General features: G+C 39.3%; 1 protein-coding gene across 1 annotated transcript in view; it reads left to right on the forward strand.

Annotated features, from left to right (window-relative positions):
• Positions 1-18,233: 18,233 nt before the first annotated feature.
• Positions 18,234-22,630, forward strand: part of LOXHD1 (lipoxygenase homology PLAT domains 1) — a 271,094-nt gene continuing 266,697 nt past the window's right edge. Inside the window, exon 1 of the mRNA XM_051969666.1 lies at positions 18,234-18,925. Coding sequence (XP_051825626.1) covers positions 18,802-18,925 — 124 coding nt within the window. The 5' untranslated portion in view covers positions 18,234-18,801. The remainder of the gene's footprint in view (positions 18,926-22,630) is intronic.

A 22,630-nucleotide genomic window follows, 5' to 3' on the forward strand; every position in this document is an offset into this window, starting at 1 on the left:
CATTGAAATAGGCACTTGTGGAGCTTGGTCAAGCACTCCATTGCCAGTCATCTTGACTTTTATCTTGCCCCTGGACCTTGATAACTCTGGAAGAAAGAGTGAAGCTTATGACATTGTGTAATTCTGCATCAATTAAATCTAATTCAAACATGAGCCAAAACATTGCCCATTACATGATGTCCTCCGTCCCCTTCCAAAAAGGATAAACAGCAGCAGGTTCAGTGGTTTGCCCAGGGTGACACAGTATGTATCAGAAGCAGGACTTGAACCCAAATACCTGACTCTGGGCTCAGTTCTCTAGCCATTACACCAGTGATATCAAACATGCTGTACCTGAGCCATGTATGGGATCAAAACTCCCAAGTTCAGCCTGAACCAAATTAAAATGTAATTGGGAAACATTTACAAAATAAACGAAAATACAATAAAACATAGCTATTGCTACATTTAAAAATTAAGTCAATGGGCTGCTCTCCAGGATTCTTATGTATGGTTTAGTGGCCCCCATTTCTATTTGAGATCAACACCTCTGCACTACACCAGGCTGTGCTCCACAACATCCTGGAACTTCTGCTAAAATGCACATTCCTCTAGCCAGTAACAAAATCCAGGTCTCCTCTTTCTACTTTATTGTCTTGATTCTTTATGGGAATGCTAAACATTAGGGTAGAAGTGAGGGAGCATCTTTAACTTCAGAAGTAATTCACAATTACATAGCACTTTTTAAAAGATGTATGAAAAATTTTCTCTTCCCACCAGTCCTGCTAGATAGATTAAGTGAATATAACCCCATGTTACAGATCAAGAAACTGAGGCTTGGATGGACTTGAATAGGGTCCCACAGTCTGAACCTGAACTTAGATTTCCCTAACCCCATGTATAGTGCTTATTACTTCATGTTAATTCTTTAGGATGGAAGCTAGGCAGTCCCTATGTAAAGACATGATAGTTTCACTGAATACATATATAAGGTCTACTTGTAAACCAAATGTCCCTCTCATCCCATTATCCATTTCCCTAGGCTTCCCTATTCCTTGAACAGAAATTTCCCCTGTTAAACACTTTTTTTGGGGTAAACAGCAGTTACCTTATTTGAAATTGACTTTTGCTAGCATGTATAGATTATCTAGGTAAGGAAGGTCTCTTCCTTCCTTTATAACCTTCTCCCTGGTTTTTTTTCCTAAGACAAATTCCTGGATCCTGATATTTCACTTGAAAATGCCTAAATAATGGTATTTCCCCCTTCAAAATGTTAAATATGAAATTGTTTCGATCCTTTAAAAGTGAATGCTTTCATCAGTGTGGATCCTGCCTCCAATGACACAGGTGACAATCCTTACACATTTTTGCAGATGGTCATTGCCTGGGGCCATAACCTAAAATTTCATTGCTCTTTGCTCAATCTGGTGAGGAACCTCTTTGAATTTAGTTGGGTCGATCTCGAGGTATAACCACAGGGACAGCCCTAGATGTCTTTCTAGCTTCGTAGGATATATCAGAACATGTCCTGGACTGGCATAACCTTTGAGAACATAAGATTATCTCTGCACTATGACGGAGTAGCTACCAGAGGAGAGTATAGTAATTTTAAGTGCAAAAAATGGACAGAGACCCAGGGACAGAGAAACTGCACATAAACACAGAGACATAGAAAGAGAGAGAAAGAGCAATAGCAATAGAGACGTTCTTGCATACAAGTTAGTACCTGAGCTAATTCTTGAAGAAAGTGTTGGCTTCCAAGAGGAGCAAGTGAGGAGGGAATGTATTTCCAGAGTTATAGGAGGACAAAGAACAGATAGATGGAATATCATATATAGGGACAGCCCAGCAGGTCATTTTGACTCAGCCAGAGAATGCATGAAAGGTGGGAAGATGAACAAAGGAGGGAGAAGGAAAAAAAAGGTAGACTGGATATAGATTGCTGAGGGGCTTAACCTTCAGGCTGAAGATTTTGTAATTTTTTTAAAATTACAAGCGATAGATCTTGAGCTCAGGACACTTAGGTCTGAGGAAATGGGAGAGGTCAGAAGGGGAGAAGAGAGAGGACCGGTAAGGGACATAGCAACAAGTGATACAAGTCCTGGATGGGATAAGGACCATAGATAGGGGCTTTCCTGGAATCAGCGATACGCTGTGGGTGTTGACATGGGGAGTGGATATGAGAAGGAAAGGGGAGGAATTTGGAAACCAACATCTAGTTCAGAATTTTGCCTAAAGCTGGAAGCCCAGAAGAAAATCTAAGGTAGGGTTAGGGAGGCTACCCCCCAATTTAACTTCATTAACAAAGTCTTCTCAGTTTGGGTCACCAGGGGGCTCTGTGTGCCAAGTATAGACAATATAAACTATCCAGAAGAGTAGTCTCTGTCTCTGTCTCTGTGTCTGTCTCTCTCTGTGTATGTCTGTTCCTTTCTTTTTTCTTTTCATCCCCTTCCCCCTAGTTATAGGAACAACTGACTGGGTTAATTGGGGAACAGGGAGCAAGCAGCATGAGGAAGAGACATCCTAAGGGTTTGCTTTTCAAAATCTGTTTGGGGGTTGGGGTGATAGAGACATTATCTCTTCTAGTCCTGCCCTGTGCTATATTAATTTTTATATACATTGTGTTCTTTTAGCAGACTGTTAGCTCTTTGAGGGCTGGGACTGTTTCATTTTTCTTTGTATCTTAGAATCTTAGCCCTGAAAGGAAGTTTAGGAATCATCTAATCTATCTAACATTTTATTTTACAGATAAGTAAACCAAAGCACATAGTAGCTGTTCAATTAATGCCTGTTCAGCTACAATGAATTCTCTATAGTTTGCTAGTTCAAATTCTGTCTTTATTTCCTATACTTTTGTAATCTTGGGTAAGATACTTATCTTTTATTTTCCCCTCTGTAAAAGGAAGGGATTGGATTAAATGACCTTCCAAATTCTTACCAGCTCTAAATCTGTAACCTTATCAATAATGCTCTGAAAGAGGTGGGGGGAGCCTCTGAAATGAATTCTCCCCAAATTTTAACTGTGATTATGAATGACTGACAAATCTGTGACTCTCAGGGAGATCTAAGCTTTGAGAGGGGGCTTGAATGCAGAGGATGATGCAGGGGATGAATGAGAGCTGAAGATTCATTTCATTTGCAGTCACAGAATGTCATTTCTCAAATGTTTCCTTTGAAGAATCATGGAATTTTTGAAATGGAAGAGACCTTAAGATATCTAGGCTAACCACCTCACTTTACATATGAAATCCATAGAGACTTCAAGAGATAAAAGCACTTTCTCAAGATCACACTTGGAATACAATTAAATTGATGCTAGTCAGTTGTAGCAAGTATTTGCCAAGTACAATAAAAACTGAATTATTCAGGCTCCATTGAAGGATCCAGTAAATAGAGTGGGAAAGCACTAGGTTAGGAATCAAAAGACTTAGGATTTGGTTCTAACTATACACTTATGTAGCCTTAGATAAATAACTTATCTCTCTGGTCTTCAGTTTCCTCATGTGAAAAATGTTTAGCTGATATCGAAGGTCTCTTCCAGGTCTAAAATTCTATTCATAAATAAAAATTGCTAGAAACTGGGTTATTTTTCTTGCTCATTCCATTTTAAGAAGAAAGATTTAAATCAACAAGAAAACAGGTCTGTAATAGAGATTCGGTTTTTAAAATTAACTTATAAGGAATCTTGAGTTCTGTCCTTATCACCCACATCTTCAGTCAGCGTATCACTAGTTCCTAAAATTTTAGGGTTAGAAGGGAGATCTGATTTAACTTATCCCTGGTCAAAAATCTTCTTGTCAGCAGCCCTAACTAATATATATGGTCATTTAGCCTTTCCTTGGAGACATCCAGAGGAGAGGAGCCATTTCTGGGTCAGGCCATTCCTCTTTTGGGTAACTAATTATTAACTCTTTCTTGAAATCAAACCAAAATTGTCCTCCCTTTTAGTTTTCATTCTAACTCTAGGGGCCAAGTAGAACAAGTCTTGTGAAGTACTGATTGAATGGCTGGAGTTAAATAATAAACAATCATTTGCTAACAGCCTGAAAGGAAGACTCTAATGGTATCCTGAGGCTTAGTCTCTCTCTCTCTCTCTCTCTCTCTCTCTCTCTCTCTCTCTCTCTCTCTCTCTCTCTCTCTCTCTCTCTCTCTCCCTCTCTCTCTCTCTCTGTTTCTCTCTGTTTCTCTCTCTCTCTCTGTCTCTTTGTCTGTCTCTCTCTTTCTCTCTGTCTCTCTATTCTCTCTCTCTCTCTCTCTCTCTCTCTCTCTCTCTCTCTCTCTCTCTCTCTCCCCATGTATCCATCTATCTGTTTACCTATTCATTGATTTACCTAACCATTTGTTTTTAACAAGCATTTGTTTTCTCTCCCTCCAATTACCTCCATTGAACAATTAAAAAACCCAAACAAAACCTTCTTATCTAATATACATAGTCCAGTATAACAGATTCCTATATTAGTCACATTCAAATGCCTCAGTCTACATTTTAAGTCCATCATCTCTATGGCAGGAAGTAAGTGATCTGTTTTATCTTCAGTCCTCAAGATCCATCATTTATCATTGAATTGATCATCATTCTAAAGTCATTCAAAGTTGTTTTTTCTGATAAAGTTATAGTCATTGTGAAAATTGTATTTTATAATTTTGCTTATTTCATTCTGCCTAGGTTCATAGAGGCCTCTTTGCCATCCTCTGAAACTGTTTTGTCATTTCTTGGATTGGCTATGTGCTTTTAATATTTGTATCAATTACTTAGATAAGGAGAAAAAGGAATAACCATTTTATATAGTGCCCACTATATGATATATTATGTTAAGTTCTTTACAAATATCTCGTTTAATTCTCACAATAATCCTACAAAGTAGACATGATCACACCTCCATTTTATAGTTGAGGAAACTGAGGCAAAGAGTTAAATAACTTGATCAGAGATACACAGATAATAAATTTCCCAGACTTTGACCTCAGTTCTTTCTGATCCCCCAGTGCTCCATCCATAGTGCCATCTAACTGCTTCAGCTAGGTGAATAAAGGTAAACATATCACATTTCTCAGATTTACAGATGACATAAAGGTAGAAGGGAAAGGTAGAATTAGATGGAAGAATTAGGATGAAAAAAAGATCAAGAAAGGCTAGAATATTGAACCTAACCTGCTAATATGAAATTCAATAGAAATGAATGTTAAGTCTTGCTCTTGGGTTAAAAAAATCACAAGTATAAGAGAGAGAAGGCAGCATTTCATCTGCAGTAGATCTGGAGGCTTTGATGAAATGTAAGCTCACTGTGAGTTAACAATGTGATATGGAAACAGTAAAAAAAAAATAATGTGATATTAGGTTGCATCTCTTTTCTTCATAGAGATAAACAAAATTATGCTTCACAGGTACCTTTGGGATGTTAGGTGAAAATAAGGAAGACCCCTCCCCACATGTTGTATGACAGTTCTATGATGAACTTTTAGGAGGACATGGATGATACTCACAAAGAAGGAGCAGGTGAGGAGGTGCTGCAATCTGCATTGTTGGAGGGATCTCCCAAACTGATGAAATCATAAGACACATTTCAGTATTGAATAAGAATCAAAATCCAAAATGGTTTCTGCAGAATTTTATGGAAGTAAGAAAATTCAGTAGGAACCACTTCTTTTCTCCTGTTGAAGGATTCTGTTTAATGAAATGTCTTTGCTGTTTTTGCTTAGTGCTGCTGTATTGTTTTATGACAATTCTTAAATTACTTTATCATACATTGAGATCATAATCTTAAAGCAATGAATACCTTTCTCTGCTATTCCCTAGAGTAGTGTTCTATAAAGTGGGGATAACCAATTGCTAGACTTTCCTCCAATGCAAACCATACCAATCCTCTTCACCTATTATCTCCCCATTATCACACTATTCTCCCACCTGACCTCCTGCTAACTTACAATCTTTCCCCCTTTCCAATGCTTGCCTCCTCTCCTTACTCTTTGGAAGAAATTAAGTCAAGTAAAAACATTCCTATATTGACCATGTCTAAAAATGTATGGCTCTTTCTACACCTTTAGTCCATCACCTTTCTTTAAAGAGGTCGGAAGCATGCTTTATCACTGTTCTTTGGGATTAGGAACTTCTCATTAGCTTTTTGTTTTCTCTCCTTAAAATACTCCGAGGGCTTTCTGAGAGTTGGTAGTTGACTTACAAAATAACAGCAACAACTAAATGAGGAGAAAGATGGGTTGGAGTTCAAAGAAGACAGGATTGACTCTACAGATATTTCCTATATTTCACATGGAGCTATGATTCCAGATATAAACTGACAAATACCTTCTCCCTTTTTGGGGATGATTTTCATGAAAATTTGTGTGAAATTTAAATTGATTCCCATTGTATATTGTAATGAGTCCAATTTTATTTTATTTTTCTTACCTAGAATTCCAGGGTCTCCATAATTATAGAATCAAAATTATAGAAGTAGAAGGGATCAAGAGACAGAAGAGTTGAATCCTTTTATTTTTATGGATAAAGAAATTGAAGCTAAAAGAAGACAAATAATTTGACTATTGTCATAAAATAGTAAGTGGCAGTTCAGTTGTTTTTAAGTTATGTCTGGCTTTTCATAACCTCATTTGGGATTTTCTTGACAGAGATACTAGAGTAGTTTGTTATTTTCTCCTCCAGTTCATTTTACAGATGAGAAAACTGAAGCACACAGGGTTAAGTGACTTGCTCAGGGATACACAACTAGTAAGTGTCTGAGGCCAGATTTGAACTCAGGGAGATGAGTCTTCCTAACCCTAGACCCAGCAATCTGGGAAGGAATCTCTTATTTCTTGTCTAGTATGCGAGTCATATGCATACCCTCATAACTTGTTTATTAATATTTAGTAATATGATAAATGCATCTGTGAGATGCAAAACAAACAAGTAAGGGGTCTGTGACTAGGTAATTCCAATCAAGGATGATGTCTTTTATCAGGCTTGGGACCAATGTTAGAGAAAAGGGCAGGATTATTTACAGTATTAATAGAACAAAAATGAGTGAAACTTAATCTTTTCTCTAGCTAGCATCCTCTCTTGGCCCTGCCCCACTTGGTACCTAGGACAGCTTTTTTCATGTACAAATGCATTAAATACAGATTCAATAATTTGGTGCAGGGTCTCTCTGAAGCCACTACCCTGTATTCAATTCAACATCATGCCTGAACCCTCTTACAAGAAACCTACTGTAGTATAGTGGCACAAAGCATGTTCTAACCTTGATTTTCAGTTAAACTGCAAAGAAGTCAAATGGGAGCAAGAGTGGCGCCAGTCTCAGAAAGATGGAAAAATTTAGTTTTCTGGGTAACTCAAGATTTAACAGAAACTCTTTGAATCTTCAACCCTACTTGCTGTTAATTTTTTCTGACATAACAGTCTGCTTCTCTTTCTTAGGAAGTAAATTATAACATAAATCATTATTATCATCATCTTTGTCATCATAAATAAATTATTATTTCTTAAATAATTATTATGTGCCTAGATCTGTGCTGAGTATATGTCACTTTGTGATATATGTGTGATTTTAAGCAAATTGTTTAACTTCTCTGGGCCTCAGTTTCCACATCTGCAAAATGAGGGGATGTAGAGATTGACTAGATGGCTCTTGTCATTCTTTTTTTCTTCTAATCCTATGGCCCTGAGATCTAGGATCTTAAAGATAAGACACTTCTTACTCTTGAGGCACTTACAATATATTTGCTTAAAATGTGTTTACTTACAAGACCAGCAGGCACTAATTTAGAGTAAATGACACAAAACAGTATAAAACACGGTATGCTTAATAAATGCTTGTTGATTGATTGATTAAATGTTCTTCCAGCTGTTATTCCTTGGTCTAACCCCAACCTGTTACTGGATTGGCCCTTGCTGCAGCAGTAAAGCAACTTAAACTATGGGGGGGAGGGGAAAGCAACAAACTAAAACAAACAAATGTCCATCCCTAAACCCCAGACGTTGTTGGCATAAATGCCAAACGTCCAATCTCGTGGCCTCTCTTGGGTTAGAAAAGAACCCGACCTCCCTCTGACTCTCCCTGGAGAGGCCGTGCTTTAAAGTGTGTTATAAATATGAGTTATTATTATTTTTATACCATCTGACAGTTTTGGCTCAGAGAATTCCCTTCCCTCCACCCCCTCACTTAGGTTTTTCCTGGGTCTCTTTCTGTGTCAGTAACTTCCAAGGCTGTTTTTCTGTAGAAACTCAAGAGTAGAGGGAGGGGAATAAATGAATGAGTAGCCAGGAAAGGCTTCTTGGAAGAAGAGGAGCTTCAGCTGGGTCTTGGAGGTTTGCATTTTTCAAAACAATTTATGGAGAAATGATTTTATCCAGCATCAATACCTACAAGAACTACAATAATGAACATGAAAATAACACTAAGAATTCAGATTAATTGCAACGACCAATCTTAGTTCCAGAGGACATGAAACCTAGTTCCCTCCTTTTTTCCAGGGAGGCGATGGGCAAGGTTATAGAATATTGATTATATTGTCAGATGTGGTCACTGTCGGTGACAAAGGTTAAGAAAAACCTTTGTTTCGTTATTATAAAAGAGGGGTAGTTACAAGGAGGTGGTGACAGTATAGAAGACAACAAACATCAATAAAACAGTTTAAAAAGTGTTTTCATATGTCTAATAAAGGTTGAAAGGCCCACCTGCCTTCTAGGAGTATTAAAAAAGGAGCTGAATGTCTTTTAGAAAATCATCTAGGGGCAGTTAGGTGATGCAGTGGATTGAGTTCCAGCCCTGAAGTCAGGAGGACGTGAGTTCAAATCTAACTTCAGACACTTAATGTTTCCTAGTTGTGTGATCCTGGGCAAGTCACTTAACCCCAATTGCCTTAGCAAAAAAAAAAATCATTTAGATTTCTGGGGGAGCTAAAACCTGCATTCCCAGTTTATAGGACTATGATTTGCCTTTCTTTTTCTACTAAAAGTCAAGTTATAACTATGGTGGGTTTGGGGAGTCCTGGTTTTCTACTCAGTGAACAGAGAACTGAGCCTGAGTTCAAATCCAACCTCAGACACTTACTAATCTAAACTACTTTCCTCAATTTCCTTATCTTTACAAAGGGGATAATAATAGCACTTACCTCCCAGAGTTGTTGTGAGGATCAAATAAAGTAATATTTCTAGTACCTGGCACATAGTAGGCTCTATATAAATGTTAGCTATAATGATGATGATATTTCTGTTAGTTTCTGGAATTCAAATCATTGCAATCAGAGACTCAGAACTTACATCAGTGTCTCTATTCCCCTTGGAACTGTGGCAATTTAGGGGTGCCATTGGTGGATGTCTGAAGCTGCCAGAGCAGTCAGGGTTCTTTTATCACCAGGGAAGTAGCCACTGTTTAAAAAAAAAGTTACCTGCAGAATCAGCTGTCTACTGCTTGCCTGATATACCTGACTTAGATGTTGCCCTCTCATTAAGGGCCTTTGGTTCTTGACATATACATTTTGACAAATCAGTAAATGGTGTATGTGTGTGTTCTCATGGAAAGTGCTTCGGCCTGGGGGTCAGAGTCTTGAATTCCAGTTCAAAATCAAAATTGAATAGCTATGAGAATTTGAGCGAGTTTTTTCATCTCTGGAACTGGTCTTATTTATATACATGAAGGGACTGCCTTAGATGACTCCCAATACTCTTTCTAGGCAAGATTATCACCTTCCTGAGGCATTTGGGGGAGCACTGCTTCATATGGCTCGTCCTGGTCTTCAGCTGCAAGATCCCTTCTTGACCATGTTATTTACGACACATTGAGGGAAACCCTAAATAGCATTTAAAGGTAAATGGTGTCTCTTAATAGTGGAGCCCGTGCTATTAAGTTCAGATAGAAATAGATCCCTGCAGGCTGCATATTGACTTAGAAAAACATAAATTAACATTATATACCACATCGACACGCCAGTACATATATACCATACATATAATAAACATGTACAGGTGGTGGTTGCTATCTTTCGCTGAAGGAACAAAATGATCAGAATGACATCACTATATTAGAGTCAAGTTAGTGTGTCCTACTGTGGCTGTTCAGACCAAGATGACCTCAGAATGCTCTGCTACAGATTGGACAGAAATTGTTCCTTTGGGGATGGATTCTCTAACTTATAATATACAATATGCCACATATAAGCCAAATTAGCATTATTTATCACATTAATATATCAATATATATATGCCATACATATATATATATATACCAAACATATACATATAAAATACACCACATATATATATCAAATTAACATTATATATTACATTATATTTTTATTTATTTTGTTAAACATTTCCCAATTACCATTTAATCTGGTTTGGGCTTTATTCTGACGTTTGCTGAGGAGTCTGAGTTTGACTCCTCTGACATAGCCTAGCTTGGAGGAGCCTCCCCACATTTGCAAGTGACTTCACATGCTTTCATTTTAGGACCACTTTGCAGGACCTTTTTCTTGTGTTGCTACAGCAGAAGGGCAGAGGAAGGCCCTCCAGAGTTTCCCATCATGAACAGATTGGACTGTCCATCAAGGTTGGCGTCAAAGCAGGGTCACCGACTTGATGAGAACTCAGTCAGTGACATTGGTGAAAAATGGGATCCCCTTAGTAGTAAATTTACACACTTGGTCCTATTTCCAGAGCCTAAAATTCTCATAAGTCCATATTTAAAATGGTAGGAATCTCAGCCCGCTATTTTCTAGTTCTTTCAACTGTCATTTACACACCAGCCCCGACTGAAAGGCAACCTGCTTCTTAGCCCTATTCTTGCCAAAACATTGAGACAGCTTGAACTCGGGTGGGAGGGGGAGAAAAAAAATTGCTTCTAAATCCCAGATGCTGGCTGTCCATCTTGCTGTCTCTTTGGGGTTAGAAGGGAGCACAGTCTGCCTTTGACTCTGCTTGGATGGGGCCATGCTGTGAATGTGATATAAATGTGAATTATTATTATTTTTATGCCATCTGACAGTTTAGGCTCAGAGAATTCCCTTCCCCCTATCTCCTCACCTAGGAGGGGTTTCCCCTGGGCCTCTTTCTGCATCAGTGACTTCCATTGTACTCTGTCTGTCTATTCCTGGGGAAGAACAAAAGGCCATGGAATGTTCACAGCTCCCTAGAATAAAGGGCAAGAGGGGCCAGGAGGGGGAAGGCCCAGTGACAGACTTTCCCTCAGTGAGTGTCATCTGCTCCATGGCCATTCTCTCACTGCTTCAGGCCTCAGTATGTATAGAGAGAGGGAACGCCCGAAGCCTGGCCAGAGCAGCCTGGGGGAGAGGGAGGGGGATTCCACTTGCCAAGCCAGCTGGAGAGCTGATTATTGTGCAGTTAATAAAGGGCCCCCACACTCTTTAGAGAACGCCATGGCTCAGGGGGCCCAGGATTTAATTAAATGATGGTGAGAACAGAGGGTCAGCCAGCAGTGAGGGGCAGGGGCAAAGACAGTAGATTAGGAGCTGAGGGACTGGAGTTTTATGTTTGTCTCTACTAATAATATGATATGTGACTTTCCCCTTTTAGGGCCTCAGTTTCCTGATCTGTATGTAATAAGAGATATACTTTCCTTCTCTTCTTCCTTCATTCCCTTCCTCCTTTCCTTCCCTCCTTCTTTCTCTTCTTCCTTCCTTCTTTCCTTCCTTTCTCCCTTCCTTTCTCCCTCTCTCCTTCCCTCTCTCCCTTCTTTCTTCCTTTCCTTCTTTTCCCTTCCTTTCCTCCCTCCTTCCATTCTTTCTTTCCTTCCTTCTCTCCTTCCCTCCTTCTCCCTCTCTTTTTCCTTCTTCCTTCTCTCCCTCCCTCCTTCTCCCTTTTTTCCTTCTTCCTTCTCTCCCTCCCTTCCTTCTTTCCTTCACTCCCTCCCTCCCTTCCTCTTTCCCTTTTCCCTTCTTCCCTCCCTTCCTTCCTCCTTTTCTTCCTTCCTTTCTTTGTTCCTTCATTCCTTTCTTTTTTCCCCTGTCTTCCTTCCTTCTTTCTCTATCTGTCACTCTTCCTCCTCCTCTCTGTTTTTTCTTTCTTTTATAACCCCACCATATCCATCTAAGGTAATTGTAAAATAAAAGCCTGAGAAAGCATACATAGGAGAATATACAACAGGCAATGCAGAGTAGAAAGCTCTCCTATTGGGAGTGAGCCAACTCATCTCAACCAAAAGAATCTTAAATGTCTCCTAAGGAAATACCCTGAAGTCTCTTATGCAGCAGCAAGCTGGGACCAGGGATATGATGGAGACTGTTTCCTCCTTTCACATCTTCCCAGAATCTTTACTTTTAGCAAGTTGAAGTAGAATTGGCATTATTCATCTCTCTTGAAGCTGAAAGTCAGAAGAAACTAAAAAGATTTTCAAAAAGGACCAAAGCATTGAGTCTAAAGTTTTTGGATCTTCTTTGAGTTTAGTTGGGCTTTTCAGTTATACCAATGATTCATCTGAAAAGATGATGGCCTTCTGTTTTTGGCTGGCCCCACTTATAAAACTTGAGACAGTGTAGAACTCCTATGAACAGTCAGAGATATGAAACGGCACAAACTTTGGAATGAAAGGTAAGGGGAAGACAAAATGGTGTTGGCAGTATTGCAGTATTTCCAGTATGATAGCAAGGTGTGCTAGAGCGGGCCCATAAAGGCAGATCTGAGTCAGAAAAGGCTAGAGATCGGATGTGAGAGGGGTAGCCAGGAGGGAAGAAAATCAGCCAGAGGGGCGATGGTGCCTGAAATTAAATTACCAGTGGTTGCACTTCAGGTTCCTCCGCTGAGCAAGCTTTGGCCCTCCTAGGAGCTGAGTAGAATGGCATTGTACAACATTTTGTTTTCCCAGTGGGTATGATATGACAGAAGGGGAAACTGAGTCTAGACACCTGAACTATGCATGAGAATGCCTGAGTTTAAGGCATGACTGTGGGATTGATGAAGGGCTGCCTATTTCCAGAAGTAACTTAAGGACTGTGGGCATATTTCTAAGGATAGATCCAATGTAGCTTACTCACATGGTTGCATTTATTGAATAAAAATTCAAGAAAGAGAAGGAAAAGAGAGAGTTTTCCCAGGGAATGGGGGCTCAAGTCAAAAATTACTTAGATAAAACTATAACAGACCATATCTTGACTAATAAGATGGATTATGTCCCTTACAAGAAAGATGGAGCTGTGTTTTGGGGTTCTGAGAAGCAGAGATGTCTTCAGATACACGCAGAGAGTGTGACATTTCTCCCAAGTGCCTATGGTGTTAGGTAGAGTATACATATCTATAAGTACTTGTATAGGGGCAGCTAAGGGGCACCATAATGCAGAGAGTTCCATTTCTCTACATAGGTGCTGAGAGAGTTCATAAAGTGATTCTTGGGAGCTGAGTTGGAACTAATATCAATCAACATTTCCCCATAACAAAGATTAGGCTCACTTCTCCTTTCTCCTTGAAACATGGATTGTTGTTCAGTCATTTTCAATTGCGTCTGTCTCTTCGTGTTCCATTTGATATTTTCTTGGCAAAGATATTGGAGTGCTTTGCCATTTCTTTTTTTGTCTCAGTTTACAGATGAGGAAACTGAGGCAGGCAGGTTAAGTGACAGGGTTACACATCAAATAAGTGTCTGAGGCTAGATATGAACTTAAGAAGATGAGTCCTTCTAGATCCAGGTCCAGGATTTTATCCACTATGCTACTTAATTGCCCTTCCACATGAATTAGCATTTCTTAAAAGAAAATAAAGCTGTCCTCCAGACCTGATTGGCTCTGGCTTCTGTAATGTAACTTCCTAGTCATTTAATGGCACAAAAGCCCCAGCCACGTGGCACCAGAGCCCCTGTGTCTTGGAGGATTTTTAAAGACCTTTGAGCCATCATGTTGTGACTGGATGCAATCCATATGGATTGGGAGCTGGGGAAGGTGATGTCCAGAGAAGCTAGCTGCCACTGTGTCCATGTTGAATCTCCTTGCTGTTTTAGTGCAAATGAAACCTTCTGTTAATGGTTTAATGGTTTGTGAGTGACTCACAAGTGTTAGAGCAGCCTCCAACAGGAGCATCTTTCTGCTATTTCCCAATGTTATCATTTCAACCCTCTTTCCTTTGTTTATATTTTTCCCATCTTGTTATGATCCCACTTTCCCTCTCTATCCCAATTCTATCTAAACTCAAATTTCCAGTCAAAACATACAGAATGTCCATGAGGGAGACTTCTCAGACTCTTCTGATGCACACTAATTTCTCCCTTCTCTAAAATACTATTGTATTTTGTGAATCACAGAGTTGAGCTCAGGGTTGGGAACCAACCTCTCAGAGACAGCTCACCTAGTTTGTAGCCATTTTTCTTTAGTATTGAAGGGTTGGGCTGGAGTAGCAAGTACACTGACTCTTATAATAGGGGTTAGGGATTGCAATAACCTGATGAATTGGCTCTTATAGGGGATAGGGTGACTGTGCATGGTAATCTAGTGAGGAAGGATGGAAGGCTCACTGATCTGAAGATGGAGGAAGTTGTGTGGAAGGTGAGAAGTAAGGATAAAGGGAGAAGACTCTCCAAAGTGTTAATGAGAGGGCACGATTGTGGTGTCTGACCTATGTATCTTTGAAAATACCATCTTTAGCATTCTGGTTAGAGGTCACTAATGATTAATCTAGTATTTGATTCTGTATTGCCTTGTTCTTTCATTGGATTAGAATATATTATAATAATCTTCTTATATTTTTCATTCTTTTGCTACTTTCATCCAACCTTCATGTTTCTAACGAAAAATTTCTTATGCATAGATCTGTCCATGTTAACCTGCTGCCTAAAAACCTTCAATTTCTATTACCTCCCAAATTCAGATCAGTTCAGTTCTTTTTGTTTGACATTCAAAGCTCTTTAAAATCTGGTATCATTCTACCTTTCCAAGTTTATCTTATATCACTTTTTTTTTAGTATAATAAATGCTAAGCCAAATTGGATAAAGTCTATTTTAGCACATCTAGCTCTAACAATTCCATTTCTTTGCTTAGTGTTTCTTATGCCCAGAAATCCATCCTTCTCCATGTTAAGTGCTTAAATCCCCATCCTTTAAAATCATACTCAAAAACTACCTTATCCAGCTGGTAATCCTATTCACCAACTGGTAATAGCTGATGCTCTCAGTGTTTTGTTTTTTTGTTTTTTGTTTTTTTTACTATGGTTGCTAGGTGGTCCAGAAGATAGAGCACTAGACCTAGGATCAGGAAAACTTGAATTAAAATTCTGCCTCAGATACTCACTTGTGTGACCTTGGTCAAGTCATTTAAGATCATACAACTGAGTATCCGAGGCAGAATTTTAATTCAAGTCATTTTAACTGTTTGCCTCAGTTTCCTTAACTCTAAAATAAGATTAATGATAGCACCTACCTCTCAGGTTGTGAAGATCAAATGAGAAAATATTTATGAAGTTCTCAGCACAGTCCCTAGGCACATAGTACAGATATCAATTCTCCTCTTGTTCCTTCTTCTAGGCATGTTGGTGACTTATTCTGTGCTTGGATGACAAGTTCCTTGAGGGTCAGGGTTATGTTTTATCTATACTTGGTATCTTCCCCAATGCTTAATATAGTGCTCCATATTTAGGAGGCAGTTAACAAATGCTTGCTGATTGATTTATTTATATTTCTCCTGTCTCCTTAGTGTCATGAGGATGAAGAATGCACTATTTCTTTCTGATCTCTCCCATAGGTTCTAGCACCAGCTTGGAACATAGTAGATGTTCAATAAGATTTTTGATCTTGGTATTCTGACTACTAAGAGAGAAAATGGTGTGAGTTTCAGGAGAGAGAAGACAATTGAATGAACTTTGCTTTTATCTCCACCAAAAAACTGTCCAGAGTTCATGCCACCAATCTCTTTTTAGAAGGAAATTCTGAGATTTCTTTTGACTATTTGCTTTTTATTTTCAAAACATATGCATAGTTTTCAACACCCATCCTTATAAAACCTTATATTCCAATTTTTTTCTCCCTCCCTTTCTCTTCCCTCCTCCACTAGATGGTAAGTAATCCAATATATGTTAAACATGTGCAATTCTTCTATGTATATTTATGTTTTCTTTTGAAAACCTAGTCATATTGCTACCTTGGACATGCAAACTGCTTTGGGTTGAGTAGCAACAAGTACTAAGATAATTTATTTGGCTGCTCTGGGGAAAGAAAACCAACAAAGAATATGAGAAGGCTGGGATCCATTCCATGCTTGTTTACAAAATTGTCCCATTGCAATCCCATTCTCCAACTGTAGCTCAAAGAAAAAATAGAAGGTCAAAGTTGGAAGTAATCTTAAATATCATCTAATCCAACTTCTTTATTGGACAGATCAGAAAACTGATATCTACAGATGATAAATGACCTGTCCAACATCACACAATTTGCGTCAGAGCCAGAACCAGTTTATATCCCTTTATATTATGCAGCAGCCTCCTATTTTGTCTTCCTACCTCAAATCTCTCCCTACTTCAGTACATCTTTCACATAACTGTCAATATGATATTTCTCATATAAGGCTAACCAGGTCACTCTGCTATTCAATCATTAACTCCAGTGGCTTCCTATTGTCTCCAGGATCAAATATGTATTTGTTTGACTTTTAATGCCCTTCACATCATGGTCCCAACCTATCTTTCCAGACTTATTGAACCATTATTCCCATCCCTGTAATTCAGCCACAGAAACTTCTTTCAGTTCCTCCCTTATGAAACCCTATTTCCTATCTCCATGCCTTTTGCTCTGGCTGTACCCCAAATCTGGAATTTAGTTCCTCTTTGCTTTGGATTCATGAAAGTTTTCTTTTGCTTCAAGGCCCAGCTTAAGTACTATATTCTACATGAAATTCTGCCTGATTTCCCCCACCCAAATGCTAGTCCCTTTTCTCCCTATCTTGTATTTAATGTCTTTGTACTTATTCTTTTAATATTTATTCTACATGTACTTATATATGCTCTTGTACTCTTCTCTGTTGGAATATAAACTCCTTGAGAGTAGGGATAGTTTCATTCTTTGTGTTTATGTTCCAGAGCCTAATAAGGTTCCTAGCACATAGCAGGTGCTTAATAAATGATTGTTTGCTTGATTAGGTCTTTTACTTTCTAGTTGAGTTCTCCTTCCTCTTTAATGTTTTAAACACCCCACTTTTATTCTTCTGCTACATAAAAAGCATGTACTTATATGGAACTATGCACATATAACTATATTGCACAAAAGACCCAAATATTCCTTGTAACAAGGATGTAGATCTCTCTATGAAGGCACTCTTTGTGGCCTAGGATTTGGAGGGAGTACCACTTGGATGCCTACCTGCCTTCTTGGTTAGCTGCCTCTTGCTGCTGGTTACTTGAGAACCTGTTCTGCCTGCCCTTTGGGGAAGGATAGGAAGAGTCTGTTCAACAGAATGGTGTCCCTAAATGGCCTGGGACTCCCTTCTGGGGAAAGTCTCCAGTGACGTGCAGAGCCTCTCAGTTTTGTCACCATTGATGGGGGAAAAGAGAGAAAAGAAAAGATTCAGGTAAGATGGAACCAACCTGACTCAGTAAGATGATAGGACACATGAATAATGGAGGGAAAATCGAGGCCTCCCCGATACAGGAGCCTGACAGATCACTTGGTCTCCTCCAAGACTCCCCAAGGGGACCCTAGGTAGGGAGAATCATTTTTCAAGAGGCTCCTGCAGCAGGGATTCAGGGGGTAGTTCAAGGATGTAAGACATGTAGCTTTTCCTTACTGATTGATTTTTTAATACCCCCTGGGGCTCTCAGGAGTTAGTGACTTTTCAAAGACAGCATGCTCAATTTATGACCATTATTCTTTTTGTGTCTTTGGAGGTAGGGATAGGAGTGGCTCGTGACTCTCATTCACTGTAAGGGAAAGCCCAACTGATTGGGGGAAAGGGAGACATTGCCATTACCCACCATAGGCAGGTAGAAAAGAAACATTTATTAAGTATCTACTGTGTCCCAGGCATTGTACAAAGCGCTTTTTACCAATATTAGTTTATTGAATCCTCTTAGAGAAGAGCCTTTCATAGAGATAATGATAACTTTGAATTCTGAGTAAACAGTGTAGTGCTATGGTTTTGGAGTCAGAGGAGGTGAATGCAAATCCAGCCTCTGTTACTTTATGCTATGAAATTGTGGTCAAAGAACTTCACATCTTGGAGTCTCAGTTTCCTCACCTACCAAATGAGGAGGTTGGATTCAATGGCTTCTAAGGTCTTTTTAGCTCTAAACTTATGATCCCATTATCTTACCCACAATCTGTTTTCAGAAGGAGCTAAGAGAGGGATCAGCCAGAAATTAATGCCAGGGACCTCATAACTTAATTCAGGCCAAAGGGCAGAAGAGTCAGGGAGAAGGAAAGGAAAAGGGGAGTAAGAAATTACAGTCAGCCTTGTGCACTGATGAATAAATGATGATGCCCCAAAGGAGAAACCCCAGAGGTAGCTTGAGATAGGGGAGGAGGAGCAGGGTTGAAGAGATATAAGGAGGAAGAAGTGGGGGAGGAGATGGGGAAAGGCCAAAGACAAAAACCCAGAGAAAACTGGTAGCTAGTGAAGTAATCCACCGCTGTATGGTGATGGGGCTGCTGACTGGAGAAGGAGCTTTGGTGGAGAAAGCATAGGAGATTGGAAGTGGGGAGAAAGGGCAAGAAAGAGAGGAAACCTGGAAAGATTCCATATTGGTGCTTCCCTTCAGGACTAGGAGGATGAATTGTAGAAGGGAATGCTAAGAACAGAGGAATTCAGTCAAGGAACTGTTGGGGGGGAATGAAAGGAAGGCAAGAGCGCCTGAGCAAGGAAGATCCAGGGCCAGAACCTCCTGGAAATAGTTAGCTGGCAAAATGATGCCCCAGAGGAAGAAAAGGAAGAAAGATATTGACTTTTTAGCTCTGTATGAGGAGGAGCTGCTGAATTACGAGTCTGAGGACGAAGAGGAGCTAGAACATGATTACTACAAGACCAGAGGTGAGTTCCTACAAGGTGAGAGAGGGAGGTGATAGCTGATCCAATGGATCTTGTGCTTTTATATGGGGTGCTGGAGTTTCCAAAGTACTTTCCTACCATCTTGTTCAGTCTTCACAACAACTGTAGGAGGCAAACTGTGCAGGGAGTTGTAGTTTACAGTGGAGTTCCAGAGAAGTGGCCAGTGATCAAGGCACGAGTTAACCTAAGGCCAGAGAACAGAAATCTATTTATCTTTAGATGATCACACATTGCTCAGATGTTACTAAGTGTAGGCAGGTGCCCAGGGTGAAAATTTCAATGAGAGTGAAGAATATTTTTTATTATGGATTTCTAAAAATTTAAAATATTTATGTCAGAAAATTCCACTTTCCATATTTTTGTTGTTATTCACTCATTCAGTCCAATTCTTTGTGATCTTTTGGCCATAGCATACCAGGCCCTTATATATGCAATATTAATATACCGTCCATGAGATTTTCTTGGCAAAGATACTGGACAGGTTTGCCATTTCCTTTTCCAGTGGATCACCTTTTGTCAGAACTCTCTACTGAGATTTGTCCATCTTGGCTAATTCTGCATGGCATAACTCATAGTTTCACTAGGTTACATAAGCCCCTTCTCCCACAACAAGGCAGTGATCCAGGAGCACAGTGATCCATGGCACATAGTTATTCAATTTCTAAGAAATGTTATTATATGATAGCAAAAGCTTAAAGTCTATAATGGGCACATTGAGTATGACAGGGGGGATAATACATTTTTTTAAAATTTAAGGGATCCAGTTTTCAAACTCTGCTAACAAACAGGGGAATCTTATGCCATCCATGCATATGAATATAGTTAAATCTCCTGAGTTTGGGATGGCCATCACTAGGGTTCCTGCCAACTGCAAGCCACATAATTCATCTCCTTCCCATTCTCTTTCTTTTCTTTTTTCATTCATCTTCTTTCATTCCATACCGTGCTCTTATGCTGTCTGCCTGTTTTCCCTTCTTGCACTCATCTCTGTACCCTCTGTGCATAATTAAAGTCTGATTACCACCTCATTTCCTGCTGCCAGTGGTTGCCTTTCGTGGTAGGTTCCCAAAGAACTAGATGTGCTTGCTCCCACTTTATAATTTCATAAATTAATTATCAATTCATCTATAATCCCAGTTACTTTGAAAGCTGAGACCAACAGAGATTTTGAGCTCAGGAGTTCTGAGCTTCAGTGGGCTATACCAATTGAGTGTTGGCACTGATTTGGCAATGGTCTGGTAAGCCTCTGGGAACATGGGGGCCATCAGGTTTTTTAAGGAGGGAAGCATAAATTGAACAAATTTGGAAATGGAGCAGAGCAAAGTTTCTGTGAAGATGAATAGTGGGATCAGCTCCATGTGTAACCCCTTCACTTCTGGTCTGGGAGAGATAAGGAGACAATTTAAAAAAAAAAAAAGAAGAAGAAAAAAAAAAAAAAACCCTGCAAATATCTGGATGGGACTTAATAGATCATTTGTCCAATATCTCTACTTTATAGATTTCACCCTGAGAAGTGAAATTGCTTGCCCAGGGCCACACATAGGAAATAGATAGCAGAACCAAGTTTCAAGCAACTCTATCTGACTTCAGATCCACTGGGCAAGGTGCCTAGACTGTTTTGGACTACTCACACTCTGTGTCTTGACTTAGGCTCTGAATTCTAGGAAGTTGGGCATAGGATATGAGACTAACTATTTTCCTTAAGTAATATTCCCTTGTGTTATATGAGGAGGCAGAGAATGGGTATAGAGAGGATGAGGGTAGTTTAAATCATTGCCCCTTTACCTACTTGGATCCTTAGGATTCTGAGGGAATTATTTTACTGTGAGTGATAGGAATGAGAAATATGGAAAGAAAGAACGAAGGAAGGAAGTAAGGAAGGAAGAGAAAGAGGAGGAAGAAATGAGAAAAGGGATGGAAGAAGTGAGGGAGAAAACTGGAGTAAAAGCAGGAAATAGGATGAAGAATAAAAGAAGAGAAGAAGGAAAGGAAGAGAGGAAGGAAGAAAATAGGAGGGGGAAGGGTCCTTTATGCTACTACTATTATTCCCATTTCCCAGCTTAATTTTCTTTCAAGCTGTTTTCCCTACCTGGAATACTCCTCTTCTTCATTTCCTCTTTAAATCTCAATCAGAATCTTACCTGCTGGTACTCTGCTTAAAGGAATATTAACTTTGATTGTTAAAACCTCACAATATATCTTGGGAAGAACCAGATAGATTTCTTACTTAAGGACCATGCCTTAAACCTAATTCACTCGTATTCTCACTGATTGTTGAACAATAAGTCCCAGCTCAAGTCTACTTTGGGCATCGTTTGGGTTCTGATGAGTTGGAATAAATATAAATAGCAGTTGTTTCTGTTTTAGTCAGAAATCCTGATAGTCTTCCCCTCCCAGATTCATTTTTTGGAGTAGGTAAAAAAAGTCATTCTTGGACTTATTTCTTACCTAGTTTTAATCATAAATGGTCTTTGCCTTAGATAAACTGAGACTTGGGAAAGACCTTAGTAGCCAAGATTTCTCTTTATATCAGGGCCATCTCCAGTCATCCTGATCTATCTCTTGCAACTGAACCCATGTGACTCTGGAGGAGAGAGTGAGGTTAGTGACTTTCCACAGCCCTCCCTCATTGAAATCCAATTCACTTGTAAATTATGATATCACCTTCTTGATGAAGGACAAACAACAACAATGAATTCCAACTCTCTTTGAAGATCCCATAGAAGACTCACTTAATCCATGAAGATTTATCATTTGACACATAACCTAGCACTAAATTCTGCCTTGTCTCTTTCTCTATAAAATTTTAAGATTTGCAAAATATTTTCCTCATATTAATCTTATTGTCTTGTCTTCTTTACCTGATTGTAATCTTTTTTTGTAGTCAGCCTCTATTGTGTCACAACAACTTTCAAGAGCTTAGTATACTTCTGTATTTCATGCCCTCTTCTCCTCCCTTTCTTTAATCTGCTCTTTAAAGGTGGAGTTTCACATTAAATTATTATTATTCATTGAAACCTTAGTGTGAATGAATTCATTAGGGCCTTGCCTTAAAGCAGGTTTACTATAGATCAAGAACATAAGCAGAATGGGGAAGGGATGAAGAGAGAAGAGAAAAGAAAAAGGAGCTGAGAGTACGGAATACGATTTTTTTTGACTTCACAATTTTGTTACCAGCTGGTCTTGATTATAATGACTGATCTATTTTCATGATTTGAGAAAGAAAGAAAAAAACAACCCTCACATTCCTTAGTCAGTGCTAAAAGAATTATTCCAAAGAGAACAGACTCTTTTGTGAAGGGACTGACTCCCTGACACTGGAGGTCTTCAAGTACAAGGTAGAGTACTTGTCTAGCATGTTGTACAGGTGATGTTAGCTCGGATAGAACCGAGGATAGCTCTATTCCATTGGGAGCTGACCTAAATGGCTGCTGAGGCTGCTGGCAACTTTTGAGTTTCTGTGATTACATGATTCTCAATGAATGGAAGTTGTAGAGAGATAAATTGTGGTTTACTATAAGGAAAACCTTCCTAATGAGGAGAGTGCTTCTAACATAGAAAGGGCTGCATTGGAAGTTGGAACAATGAACGTACCTTCTAGGTACCTACCTGGAGGACTCATAGCAAAGGCTAAGATGCCTCTTCTCATGGGGACATATTATAGACAGAGTCTACATGTTTGTTGGA

The sequence above is a fragment of the Antechinus flavipes genome, chromosome 1 (genome assembly GCF_016432865.1).
Source record: "Antechinus flavipes isolate AdamAnt ecotype Samford, QLD, Australia chromosome 1, AdamAnt_v2, whole genome shotgun sequence".
NCBI classification, from domain to species: Eukaryota; Metazoa; Chordata; class Mammalia; order Dasyuromorphia; family Dasyuridae; genus Antechinus; species Antechinus flavipes.